The 14,603-nt window shown below is 39.0% G+C and overlaps 1 protein-coding gene and 1 long non-coding RNA gene across 8 annotated transcripts in view; one reads left to right on the top strand and one right to left on the bottom strand.

Moving 5' to 3' along the window:
- The window catches only part of LOC142104006 (uncharacterized), a 246,263-nt gene that overhangs the window by 57,252 nt on the left and 174,408 nt on the right, over positions 1 to 14,603 (bottom strand). For 2 of the 4 annotated variants that reach the window (XR_012679486.1, XR_012679488.1), the window contains one exon: positions 3,878 to 3,986. The exons of 1 other annotated variant lie outside the window; for it this stretch is intronic. This is a non-coding gene — a long non-coding RNA (uncharacterized LOC142104006). Of the gene's footprint in view, positions 1 to 3,877; positions 3,987 to 9,570; positions 9,843 to 14,603 lie in introns of those variants that run through there. One more of the 4 variants, XR_012679487.1, reaches the window with a different exon arrangement.
- The window catches only part of NELL1 (neural EGFL like 1), a 474,045-nt gene that overhangs the window by 431,501 nt on the left and 27,941 nt on the right, over positions 1 to 14,603 (top strand). For 3 of the 4 annotated variants that reach the window (XM_075188423.1, XM_075188424.1, XM_075188426.1), the window contains one exon: positions 10,070 to 10,210. The exons of the other annotated variant lie outside the window; for it this stretch is intronic. In XM_075188423.1, the coding sequence (XP_075044524.1) occupies positions 10,070 to 10,210 (141 nt within the window). The remainder of the gene's footprint in view (positions 1 to 10,069; positions 10,211 to 14,603) is intronic. 4 annotated transcript variants of the gene reach the window in all.

The raw sequence follows: 14,603 nt of genomic DNA, 5'->3' as shown, positions 1-14,603 counted from the left end.
GTTAAAGGAATTGTCCACCCTTGTAGGTATTTTACTAGGTGTTAGAACTTCCGTGGGACAATACACCAAACTCATAGGGGTAAATGTATCAAGCGGAGAGTTTCTGGCGGGTTTGAAAGTGGAGATGTTGCCTATAGCAACTAGATTCTAGCTATCATTATGTAGAATGTACTAAATAACCAGAATCTGATTGGTTTCTATAGGCAACATCTCCACTTTTCAAACCTGCCAAAAACTCGCAGCTTGAACAGTCCCTAGTGTTCAGGCAATAACAACCCACTGGGGGGATATCTATTCATTCTCTTACCACCAAAGACAGGAAGCATTTAAATCTCCGCTCAAATGATATGTTGTGGCTTGTAATGTCTCCACCACGAATGGATGGCTCTCGGTACAAGTCACAATGTGCCGAAAAGGAAGTGGATCAGCCATTAGAAAGCTGTTGAGAGGGAGTCTCCCACATGGCAGTCGTCCGGGTGTCTAGTTAACTAAAGAATTCTATCGACTGGTCAGACAGTGAAAAATATGGTTATGACTACAAGCTGATGATTACACTGGTTTTATCTGGTTGGTTAGGGAAATCGAGTGACGTTTACCGCAAAAAAGGTAATTCAAATAAATTAAATAGTTTTGTTGTGATTGGTGTTTTGGTCTGATACTGCTCCTTTTCGGTACTGAATCTCTTCATTAGTGATGCTCTAGCCATCTGCGGACAGATTCCCAAACCGGTTTGACGAATTGTTGCAAAATATTTGCGTAATTTTGATTGATTAACAAAATATTAAGAAAGTCCTACAGGTTTGCGCATATGTGAAATGCGCGGAAAACCTTTGAGCTTAAATTAATTTTAGGTTTTTTTTGTTGAACCGCAAACGTGACCGTTGAACTAATAAATCAGCAGCATGTTCTATGTTCTCATTAACAAATAAAGAGTTAAAATACTTTATCCTTTAAAAATATTAAATTGTGCTGTAAAAAAATATTTAAAACCACAAATGTTAATGCGAACCTGGGCGGTGAACTGGGGCAATTGTACCATCAATATTTTTGGGTCTCTTGAACGGGTCAATGGGGCAACAGCGACATCTGCAGGTTATATAAACAATGGAGCCTACGAACATAATTGATTAATAATAATATTAATACTTTTTTTTTCCCTAATGGCACAGATTGAACAGTTCATTTGTATTTTATTTCACAACATATTCTGGTATATTTCAGTTGCCAGTTTAAATCTAAAATCTAAAACGGATTTCAGTAGTTGAGACCATCTGATCAGTGATGCGGTGACCTTGCAGCGCTGCATTTACATATTCACATTTTATGTCCAAGAGATGCTCCGTTTTTTACATTTTTCCTACTGTGACATTTCCCTGCTGACAAATATACTTAAAGAAAGGTACGACGATGCACTTCATTCTTTTCTGAATAAATTTACACATATTGTCCTGTATCTGTCAGCAGTGATATATTGTCCATATCTGAGTGACTATAAATAGTATGAGGATGCTAGCCAGCCCAGAGGCTCCTTCATATTGATTTTCGGCACACATTCATGTGTCAGTGTCATCATGTCACATAATATTATTAAAACCTTAGTTCCGTCGGCACATAGACTTAACGGCTAAGACCAGAAGCCATACACTTAAGTCAATATAGTCAAATATTAAAAGTGGATTATTTTAATAAAGGAAATGTTATTTGCTTGGTTGCTGGTTGATTTTAACTTTGTCACCTTTTTAAGTTCACTTGAGTTGGGAAGGGCCCCGTCTCTGAAACTGTGCCGCTATAAAGGAAGACCCAATTGGCAAGTATCTAAGCTCTCATCAGAGCGACATGTTGGCCCTTCAGCATGGCTTCATAGGGCTGAGTGACTTGCGGTCTCCTAGCTAACAGAATGACATTGTACACAATGGTGGATTTATAAGTTGAGGCATGACTGATGTGCCACATTTGAATCACACGTTGTCCTATGCTGTATATTTTCGTTCATCACTTATACCTGCTGGATGTTTTTTCTGTTTTTTTCATGCAGAAAGGGGAATTCTTCATAGTAAGTCTGTTTTCCTTTTAAGCAAAATTACAGTAGCAGATCTGACTTACTTTGCATCGCTGTTTACAACAATTCTTCATTTAAAAAACTAATCACTTGTTCAGTATTGTTCTCTTGATTTGAAATATGCCCTGTTCCTTCTGCGCAGCTCATTCATCCCTTCCTACTGTGCTTCTTAATGATATCCGTGACATTGTTTCACTGTGTGCTTTTTTTTAATTCCGTATATAGGGCCACCCAACGAGAGAAGAGAAAGTTATTTTGCCCATGGCATTGGTAAACTTTCTAGGTTTAATAAAAAAATATTTTTTATTGCCTTTAATATTGTTAAGCCGTGAAAAAAAAAAAACAATTGCGATCACTTGTAGTTGTATAAAATATATATTCTTTGAAGTGTTGTCTTGGTATTTTACATAACCAGAGAAAAAGATTACAAAAAAATTGTAAGACCATAAATGCCAATATATGACATTCCCCCCCCCCTTTTTATATCTCCCCTCCGTGAGACCCAGGAGGGGGGAGGACCAAGGTCATGTGCAGGGGGCATGATGTGATTTGCATCTGGAGTCCTTTAGGGGTGCGCAGAAAAATGAGCGCAGATTTTTTACTGTAAAAGGCGGCAATATGCGCATTCGAACAACGATGTCCGGCGGTACCTTGTGCTGAATTGAATCTTGTGCAAAATGTCTCAACATGGATAGATGGAAATAAAATGGAAACATTTATATAACTATGTAGCCATACTGTCCTTTTAGTATGTTGTTAAAAATAAACAGGGCCATTGTTTAGCTTAAATAATATTTATTGCGCTATTCTCCTGTGCTTCCTGTTTAATATAGATAAACACATTCCTTAGTCACATACTGTACATACAGTACCTTACAAGGGAAATTAGTGCATTTTAAGATTCAGGTTGTAAGCATCATAGGTCTAATTGATTTGCAGTCTTCTAGGTAACATACAGCTATAAGGTTTATACAATCAGGGGAGATGGTACGAAATTTTAAATAGAAGTCTGCTACTTAATACATACCCCATAGGGGTGGTGGTGATGTGTTTTGCTTCAAACTGCATCATCGAGGACTTCAGGTCAAGATGAAGCGGGATCAACGAATGTGGACTACACTGCCAGGTGTCTGGGAGGGACTTCCCGAAAAGGGTATTTTGGGAGAGTAAGCAAAATTGGCTTAGAATGACTTTGGGCGAGTGGACAGCATGGTGGCACAGTGGTAAGCATTGCTGTCTCGCCGTATTGGGCCCATGGGTTCAAAACAGACCCGTGCTCTGTGTGTAGTTTATATTTGCTCCCTGTGTTTGCGTGTGTTTCAGCCCGGGGCTTCGGTTTACTCCTGGAGACTAAAAACATACTGGTAGGTTAATTAGCTGCAGAGAACAATGAACCCTAGTTGTGTGCCTGTTTAGATATACTGTAGACGCAGCAGTGGACATACAAAGATGCTTTATTCTGCACTCCAGTTAGTAAATAAACCAATTAATGCTCTTATAGTTCATTTTATAGTATACACAGGAATAACACTGCTGCATACATAGTATTTGCTGCCATCACATCATTTCATTTATCCTGTCCCTTCGTTTACTAGCAGAACTGTGTAATTATTTTGTGACTTAACATGCAATTATCCAAAGGACTAAGTGCAGTCCAGTGAACTGGGAAATATATTATTAATATGTTTATAGTAAATGCGGACTGAAAATTAAAAAAAATGGTGACTGCATTGCGTGACAATTAGTTAAGGCTTTAGGATTTGATTGGGGTCAAGGAAAAAAAAAAGATATTGAGCAAAATCCTTCACAAATTGTTACCTGATTTCCTCCGCACGTGTAGAAATGTCAATAAAATAATCCAATCACCAAAGTGCCCTCAATCCATAGGGAATGATAATAGCGTTGTAATTGTCCGTGCCTCTGCTGACTGTGGATAACAAAATAATTAATAATGTGCGGTAGAATATGAAAGTATTTAAGCAGCATACTCATTCATGCAAGGAGGACCTTTAATTTATTAGTTTAGAAGGGAATGGAAACAATTTGCGAATATAAATGGAAATTGCCAACTAATTATTATTTTCATGATGGGGTTGATTTAAACAATTGGTCAAGAGAGACGGATTTGCCGGCTGGAGAAAATACAATGTAAGCAGTAAAATAAACTATAATTTTCTGTTCGGAGTTCATGTACAACTTCCATGCTATGGCTCCGTACGATAGATGGGATAATGCTGAGATTTCAGTCTTTAGAATTTGTTGCCCCACAGTCTACCAGGATTTACTCATGTTGAGCTGTTTTATTTTATTATATTTTGCTAAAATTAGTAAAAAGAACATAACAAGGGTCCGCCACTGGAAGCACCTAGATTAGCGAAGCAGTCCACCAATGAGATGTCGTCTTGTAGAGTCAGATTACTGAAATGTGATAGAGGGATAGAAAGGTTGTATTTTTAGAGATGTTCCATTATTTGAAGAATGAGAAGAGCCATTGTCACTCTTTCAATCCTTGAATTTTGGCAGTGATTGGTTTTCATCCTAAACCGACGCATTTCACCTCTTCCACTTTGATGGAGAAACGCATTTCTAGGTGTACTGGTGTAATAAAAAACTTCACATACACAAAAGTGCCACATGTAGTATGAACAAACCCTTGTGATTCATTTAAGCCATAGCTGAGGACAAACCAAGAACATTTAAAAAGTTATATATAACAAAAGGGAAAGTAATAAAGTGGAAAGAGGTCGGACTTTGATGTGACGTTTAAACATTTGCACAGTGAGACTCTTCTGATTGTCTACAACTTCTAGTTCTTGGAGATGTCTCCAAAGAGTGGAGAGTAGCAATAGAGCATGAAATGCGCTATTAATAAATAGACCATATCTGCCAACCTTAAAATACTCCCCTCTGGGGATATCAAGTGGGAATTGGCATGGCGCTGTGAACTGCGTCATTATGGCCCGCTTTTCATGGTGCGATCGTTTCATTGCACTGCAGTGAGGCCATGGTCAAAATTGCGCAATTCAAAGTGAAACGCGTCATTGAGTCCTACATTCCGCCCACTTTACAAGGAAGTGGGAAGGATGCGGGATGAGAGCTACGTGAACTCCAAGAGTCTCCCAAATATTCCATGAAAGTACGCAGCAAAGGAAAGAGACTCCTTGGATCAAAACCCCCTTGTAAATATTTGCTTTTTTCATTATACATCTTTTACATCTAACATATAGATTTTCATACCTACGTCTTTCAGTAGCTCTGAAAGCATATCTTCGGCTACATAGCTGTGTGATGTCACTGGTTCCTAGTGAATTGATTGGCTGTACTCTCATGAATGTATCGGCCCACAGAACAGCCGCCTCCGTTGCATATAAATAACTGGTTTACTATAAAACGGTGCTGATCATACACCAATGAGTGCTAGCGAATCATTTTCTTCAATAACAAGGGACTTGTTGTTATAAAAGACACTTGGTAAATTAGTAACAGAGAAATCCGTTCTGAATGTGGCTTGGAAAGAGTCTGCTAATCAAACGTATTTTATGAGCAGCATGAATAGAATGTTTTTAATTACATAAAAGATCATTTTAAAATTAATTTGCTAATTCTTAATTGTAATCCTCTCATGCTCTCTGTTTCGGCTGAAAGGGATACGCTAGTCAGACGCCAGCGGTAATCGGATGAGGGGATTCCAGATTAGGGGGTGTCTGAGGCTCGGCAGAGGAGACTTAATAAACAAAACAAAAGCCTGTAGAGACAGACAATGGATTTCTAGAGGGATTAATAATAATAAAAGAGACAGGTATTCTGCAGAAAAAGAAGTAATCTTCCAATGCTATGAGAATTCTAATTTAAGCTCAGTGGTTTTAATGAGCGAAGTCTAGCGCTTTGTCACTAGGTCACTGACCTTCGCTCTTTTGTCTCTTCTTTTACCAAAATTATGATTTAAAATAACAGTTATTAGGAAATTAGCCTTAGATAGAATCCCTATGTTCCTGGAACTGTCCTCTTAGGTATCCAAGAACTGATTGGAGAAAGGGGAAACACTGCCTGATGTGTGTGTGGATCTGAGGGCGGATCTGAAAGCTGGAAGTTCTCTTTTCTGTAAGAGCAGTGAACATTTGTTACACTTTCCTCTATCGCTGGAGAAGGTGCGTGATGTTTGTGTAGTCATTTCACTGACCTGTTTATGGCAGTGATTTAACCCCCTCCTCTCTATCAGTGAATTATACTTATATATAAAGCATGTGACACACTAGAAAAGAACTTTGCTTTCTTGGTCACCTTTGAGGCCTCACAATAAATGAAACTCATATTATGACCGTGACATTTAACTGCTAATTCGAATTTAGTTTAACAGCAAAGTATTCCCAAATACTGTGCTCAGTGGATTGATGATACATTTATTAAACTGCGGGTTTGAAGAAGTGGAGATGTTGCCTATAGCAACCAATCAGATTCAAGCTGTCATTTTGTAGAATGTACTAAATAAATGACAGCTAGAATCTGATTGGTTGCTATAGGCAACATCTCCACTTTTTCAAGCCCATACTTTGGGGAATCGCCTCTTGGGGGTATATTTACTAAAGTAAACTGTTAAAATGATGGCGACGTAAAACAGAAACACTTTTGATTACTTTTAATTTATTTTGACATGGGAAAAAGCAACCCTGGATTTGCAATCATTTTTATTGTCACTGTGTTACTGGAACTTGTTTCAGTAAAATTTATAAATAGTATAATGCAAATAGCACAGATATGATGTAACCCCCCACATCAACCAATCAGATAATTGTTTTTTTTTTATTTTTTTAAATCTAACCTGTATTAGATTGAAGCCAATAATGGATTGGTTGTTTGCATATTGTGATGTTTGGTGTTTAGGTGAGTGACATTGAATATAGACACAAGTACTTCGGTCTCCTCCGACCTTGGGGGTTACTCCCTGACCTCATAATAGTAGTCGAATCAATGACTCCAATTATTTTAGTCCTTTATTATACACAGAGATAGTTTGAGAGACATCCGATCCATTGCTAAATCCATTTATTGAATCTGCCATCACGACCCGGCTAGCAAAGGACAGATCTCATTATAGCTCACCATCATTACGTTCTGCTGGTAATGTTTGCTGTACCCAGGACAGTCGGCGGCAGGGACGGAGGACCCAGACTAATAAACAGTAGATTAACCTGGAACATATTGTCGTCCCCGCAAAACTTTCTTATTCAGCTCAAGTTGTTTTATTAAAGATATCAAAAGTCAGATGAGTGAATAGAATAGAGAAATCTTGGCTGCCACGGACTGCACGGGACTGATTAGAGATCGCATATAAACGCAGACAAAACGACCTTCAAACTGTAAAAATCCATTATGGAAGTTCTGGTGGATTTAACACAAGAACACGTTGCTGTAGGACGCATGCAGACACATACATGTGCCCTTCCCCATACATCACAATATTTAGAATCCCAAAACAAGGACAAAATAAGCCCCGCCCCATTCTGTCCAGACTCTGCCAACAAAAGGAACAAATTTCTGTAAAACCCCACCCCACTTTCACGTTATGCCCCACCCCTTTGCAGTCTGCGAATCGGGATGTCCATCCAAAATTGGGCTCATTGGGAGAATTGTTCTCCGCATGACAGAGGGAGTTCTAGTGGTGGGGAATTCAACAGGGTGGTAAGACCAGGGGGTGGACTGGAAATGAAAGTGGCCCTGTAAAATATTTTTAAAAGTGGGCAAGTTGTCAGTAGACTAGATCAAATTCGGAGGGCCCGTGGCCCCTCTGCGTAGCATCCGCAGGTCGCAGCGTGGGCTTTGCCTTGGCTGTGATGTTTGCTCTTATTTTATAAACCACACTTGAAAATGATAGTTAGAATCTGGTTGCCATGGTCACCACCACCTCTATCAATTGCGCCAGTTTTAATAAATTTCTTCCACCGTCATACTGCAGGAATGAAAAACGCACGTTTGTGTTATTACGTATATTGCATTCTGGAGCCAAAACTCCTTGAATCAAAGCAGCAATGCAGAGTACGTGTCATAATAATTCATGGGTTTAATGTACATCTCTAGCCGTGCCCTCGGTAGTGTGAGGGGCACAGGAATGGTGCACACGCTGTACTTGCCATAATCCATTACTCTGCCCTTGTCTTCGTGAAGGTCTCACAGTTGGATCTACAGTAAAACATCGCTGGTTTCCCTCTGAATACAATGTAATTCTGTACACTGGGCTGCCTCTCCCTCCACAGGAACCCCAATTATTTATATATTGTATACACAGAGAGCTGCAGCCCAAATTATTGCAGCTATTGTTGCTGTAATCTGTAATCCATTTAATTGGTTATTTAGGGAGCACTATACTGCAAAATATCCTGTGGATAAATGTACATCTCGGCAGCCTAAAGCTATATAAAGTCTAATAGGCCTTTTTTTAGATGTATTATACTGTACCATTAACATTCAAGTTCCTTTGCTTTTCCATTTATGTACAGAAACATTCTCTTCCAATGTATCCAACTATAGATACATATATCAATATATTTTTAGTCTCATTTTTAGTTCCTTGCCATTCTATCCAGCATCCTGGGTTATTCCAGCTGTGACTCTGTATTTCAGGGTCATCTTATTCCTGTCCTTTAGGTCAAACTTGCCCACTCCCAGAAATTCCACTCCTGAATTGTGGCCAGGCCATTCTCCCACACCCTGACCAGTTCCTAGTGAAGTGGGCGGGATGGGAGCCTGCGCGATGCGACTAGTTGCGAATCGCATTTTAACCCCGCCCCCCGCGACTAAATTATGTATTTGCGGAAAAGCCTCACAAGTTGGATAAATGCTGCAGTCCACAATGCCCCCTCCCCCCCTGTGGAAAGAGAAAAAAAACTTAGCAAGTATGTATTAAGTGGTTAATGACATGGGAGTGTTAGACCCACGTTGCTGCACTCGCCCCAAAATGCCAAGGCAGACCTCTTAATTCTGCAAACTTTGCACCAGAGGGGCGTCACACACATGCATAGCGTAAAATGGACCATGAGCCAAAGCGCTTATTCCAAACATTTTGAAAAAAATTAAATCTGGAAAATATAAGCCTCATCCAGCCAAACTCTGGTAGGTCCGCCTAACCACACCCATGTAAAGGAGGAGAAGCCTCTACCCCTGATGTCTCTCCCGCTCTGTCACGCCTTTTTTGGGGCCAGAGAATTGGGACAGTCCCAGTAGCACAAGGACTATTGGGAGGTATGAAAATGGTGCTCATTATAGCAGAAAAGACCTCACAGTCATCTATTGTATGTGCCAATCCACACCGCGCCCATTCACGCCGTGCCCATTCAGTAACATGTTTCCAACTGCAGCTGAGTAAGATTTTGCAGATTAATTTTAGGGAGAACTCCACTTAAAATATTTTTTAATTTTCTCAGTAACCCTACCACTTTCTGGAAAAATAGGGCTTGGTCGAGCTAATCTATGCAGACATAGAGCCAGCTCTGCTGTCCCGTCCACCATAAACTCACCTGCACTATTCAACTTCCATGTGATAAATCTTCTCTCATACAGGATAAGAACTCATCCTCAGCACAGCATCCAGAACGAGAAGTTGTACTGTGTAGGTGTCAATACATACGGAATAAGAGCAGATACAGAGGATTACATTCAGCATACACAACTAGAGAAGTGATACTGAGCAGTATTCCTGGACGGCTGGTGGAAACGCTCTCTAGCCATCTACTCATAGCTACCAGATGCAGAAAATAAAACATAGATCTCACGGATCAATCTTCCAGTAACAAATGGTAATGAATCGCCCTGCAGTAGTTTCCTAGACAAAAAAAAATAAAAATAAATTGGCACCATCGTTTAACTAGCAAATTAAAACTATCACCTTGTATATCTGTGGGATCCACTCCTAAAGTGAAGGATGAAAAAAAAAAAGAAAAAAAAGAAAAATGCTTTGTTGTTTGCAGTGTCAAAGGAAATTAATTTCCGGCTGGCTTGTGTTTTTCTCCGAGGCAGATATTGATGAGTGTGCCGAGGGGATCATTGAGTGTCACAACCATTCCCGCTGTGCTAACCTCCCAGGGTGGTACCACTGCGAGTGCAGAAGCGGTTTCCATGACAACGGGACCTACTCCATTTCTGGGGAGTCCTGTGTTGGTAAGCAGACCTCGCTCAAGAACTCTTTCCTGTCTTCTCTCCTATCTTCTATCTGCATGGTAATGAACCGATAAAAATGTCTCCTCTCCTGTTGTGTTAGAGCCATCGACCTGTAAATACAAACTCTGTGCAAATATAAGGAACAATCTCACGTTGGTGAAAGGTCACCTGCTGCAGTCGAGGCAGCCATCTTGTGCGCTGAAGCCGCTGGCCGATTGGCTCTTTAGGAAATAGCGACGTCGCTGAGGCGCAAATTAATAATCGTTCAGTGCACAAAATGGCTGTCGGTGACGGGTAATTTTTCTAAACATAATCCGTATAACTCTGTAGGAAGCGGAGATATCCTACGTTGTCTGTAAGGTAGCTCGTTGCTTGTGAATGTCTCTCTTCTTTAAAAACACTTTGAGCCTGATGCAGAGTCGGTCGTAAAATGGGCGCAAATTATTTTTTAAAAAAGCGCACGCAAAAATAGCGTATTGCAACCAATATGCAGAGCTGTACACATACTTCTGGCTCTGCGTCGGCAGCAGGTGTCTGGTTTGAGCCAAGTCATCATCAGCTCTGTAGCAGGTGCAAAAGATCCGCCTCTTAACGCCTGTATATGCGCAGTTCTGCATATGCCACATTTGCGTTAACAGACCTGTCCTTTACTCAGCCTACATTTGCACAGACCTTCCCTCCCGCCTCTCCAGTTGTAAGGAAGTGCACTGGCGTGCGTTCTTTGTTGCAAATTTACGCTATGCAAACTAGTGTACGACCAACTCTACATCGGGCTCTTTATATTGATATTATACTGGAACATGACTTTTCTTAAAATCAAGTTGTTGCAAGCTCTTCTGTTTAAGACGAGGTTACTCCCATGACTGAGATATTGTCTTTATAGTGAACCTATTATTTAGTACATTCAAGCAGTGATTGTTCCACTACCAGTTTTGACCACAGTTTCATAGGAGTGTAAGTAATGTGTATTTCCATTGTGGAAGATGTATTGAAGCTGCTGCTCATGTTAACTGCAAATGTGGATAATAATAATATGTCCCCACACATTCGCAGAAAAGTGGAGTGAAAAATGTGTTCAAAAATTGCAGCCGACTTAGAGACCTTGTTGATGTCAAAGGTGACCATGTGAGTGGGATTCTCTTCAGAAACCGGTATCTGGCCAGAGGGCAGCACTCAATTTAAGGATTGCAGCAATTTTGTAGTAGGGAACCGATTGGAAGAACAGTTGATTTAAACTGTACACAGCTTAGCCTGATCAGTGTGTGCTTCAAGTGCTGAAGCCTGTACACAGTCTCTAGCTTACCCGTTGCATTCACTAAACTCTGGATGGACAAGGTTTTGTTTTAGTTCTTATCTGGTTATGTTTGTTAACTGCAGATTGCATTTAGGATTCAATATTACATAGCCCCTTCCAGATTTTGAGAAGTCTTTTTTTTATAGTTTATTTTGTGATTTTCTACTTGGGATCTAAAGGATGGAACACGCACAGTTATTATATAACGTTGTTCATAAGAGCAACAGTCCAGGACACCCCCTCAGGTATCAAACCAGGAGTTGCTTTAAGTTACATACAGGGCAGGTCATTGTTAGTAATCTGCATTTAGTTTCCGTTTGAGTTCCATGGCTCGATGTAAAAAACAAACTGATGCAAATGGAAAATTCTAAGGGGAGGGGCATTGACAACCGACCGTTCAACTGAGCACAAAGAGAACAGAGGGCTACAGAGCCAGGCGTTTTCTAGTCATCAGGCATCCATGGTATCTGTCGATAGAGGTATTTTGTATAAACTCAATTTAATCCACTCAGGACAAGTTTGTTTTGAGAAGAGTTTTTCTTTAAACAATAATCCTTTATTGCATTAATATAAAATTAGGTGACAGGTGCCCTTTAAAGACTATAGTTTTACACCTGCATGACAGGTGACCCTAATGCAGGGTATTGACCTATGTCTGGGTGAGGACCAGCTCATTGTGATCTAGATCATACATCGGGAATGAGTTAAAACAATTAACCTTTCTTCATAGAGATTTTTCAGAAGGTAAAATATCATAAATAATAATATTTGTAATCTGTCCCCAACTTTGTTTTACTGACGTCTTTTTAGGCTTCCCATATTTCTGAAGTAGAAAGCATACGCATTGACGTTATTCTGCCCGTAATAGACACTATGTTCTTCCTTTCTGGTGCCCGGTAAAGTACACCAGTCGTCCCCACTGTTAATTTTGGTGCATTAGAAGTATGAATTTCTATAGGAAAAATGGGTTCTTCCTTAAACATAGGGGGTCCCCCAGCTTTATATCCCATATAGGTAACATGTACGGCACATATTGTCTCCCGGCAGTGGATGAGACGATTATCGTAGCAGGATGCCAAGTTGTTCGGAAGAATTGGATTATATTCTATACTTCTTCCATCAGACCAAATAACCACGTAACGTCTTAGGACGGACTTAATCTACCTAAGAAATATTTATAGCAAACCCAGGCCTAATATGATGGAAAAACGAGGGAACTTTAGTGAATAATTTTTTTGAGATGTCTCACATGTTTTATTGGTTTATAGCAAGAAAATTCCTGTATAATTTGTATGTTCTTTGCTGAATATAAATAATGCTTCCAGTATTAAGTCTATGCCGGGTGTATTTTGTTGGTTTTATTATGTTTTTAGTTAGATTTGCTGAATAATTTCATTATGTATCCGTTGTTGGAAATGGTTAAAAATGTCATATCGGGTCTGCAGACATCCTAGCAAATGGATATAGAGTGTGCGTAAGAAATCAATTATTAGTGAAGGTTGAAATTGTTTCAACCAGGTTCTCGAATCAGTTCGTCAAACAGATTTTAAAGTTAGAAAAAATTTGGTCAATTCTTGATCTTTAGATACACTAACAAAATTTGAGCACTGGAAACTGACTTGACCATGTTGAAGCCGGTTACAGTATGTTCAAGCTCATATAGGTACATTGTATAGTATTTATAAAAAAAAAAAAAATCACAGGAACTTTTAACTCAAACACAGTAATATTCATTGTTTGAATTTTAAAAAGTTAGATATGTTAATATGTAGCCATTTCAGCATAAACATATTTGTACCAGCTTGAAAGATAGGTGCTGTATTTCAACCATAAGGCATCAGAAAAACTAAGATTAAACTACAAGACATACAAATTATAGATCAAAGTTTTTGAATTGTGAGCTCCAAGCTTTGAACTTCAGATATACATCGAGCAATAAGAAAAATCAAACCTGACCGACTCAATCGATTTTCGGAGTGGGTGGAATAGCTCAATCCCCTCTCATTAACACTGCCCATCTTTTGGAAGTCATTCCTATAGATGTCATTGGACACACATCTTTTCTGGCCACTTAAAATATCCTACTGGCTCCTGAATTTTACTTTATGTTGTCCTCCCCTGCCTGATATTATATATTTGGTTTCTAATTTGGAATCTCAGTTAAAATATACAGGAAGTTTGCATGACGTCTTCCAAAAATTAAAAGTGCTCTGATTTAAAATGTTCAATGAAGGTTATGAAGTAGAATTTATTTATTGAGGTATATGTGCAATTTTTAATTATTTAAAGCCAGTGAATCAGGGAGCAATCTCCACTTTATTTACCGTACTTTACAGAGTGAATTAATATATTTGTAATTTTTTTTGTGGAGCAGATTTCAAGAGCTCTGTGTTCTATTTTTTCTACTGATTAAACATAATACAATAATATATTTAAATATCTTATAGAAAAATTATGTTGGAACAGCGAGTCTGCAGGGTGCCTTTGAAAGATAAAACATATAATTTGTTTTATTTTTAAGAGTGAAATGAAATTATATACAGTATATTGATAAACGAGTTTAGTTTTTTTTGTTGGTGTGGTATATTTTTGCTTTTGAATTATTTACTGCTGCACATAGCTGTCGGTGAATTATATTCTACAAGAGCAATAAAGAAAATACTGCACATAATCTTCTTCCTGGAACATATTTAAAAGATGTTTACAAGGACCATGGGATCCATTTAAGTTGCAATTAAAATCTGTAAGACTAAAAATTCACAATCTGCACATGGAGTTTCCAATAATCAACAGATTGGCTAAAAAGTGAAGTATGCTATAGTCAATGGCAGTAACTGTTCCAGATTTCAAAATTCATATCACCAAAATGGTCATAGGATTACTTCCAGGTCAATGTTGTTACTTTTTCTGATGCCTTATGGTTGAAATAGAGCACTTCTCTTTTGGTTGAATTTACAAGGAGACAGGTAGGGGATGTTATAGTCCATCTCTTTCCACCTTCTAGCTGTCTAATTTATAACAATAGGGTCACCATCTACCACTCACGTTAACAGCTGTTACTTGAGTTATATACAATTATACACAATTGCTATGTAAAAG

This window comes from Mixophyes fleayi, chromosome 10 (assembly GCF_038048845.1).
Source record: "Mixophyes fleayi isolate aMixFle1 chromosome 10, aMixFle1.hap1, whole genome shotgun sequence".
In the NCBI taxonomy this organism is placed as follows: domain Eukaryota; kingdom Metazoa; phylum Chordata; class Amphibia; order Anura; family Limnodynastidae; genus Mixophyes; species Mixophyes fleayi.
This window is presented reverse-complemented; position numbering and strand designations above follow the sequence as displayed.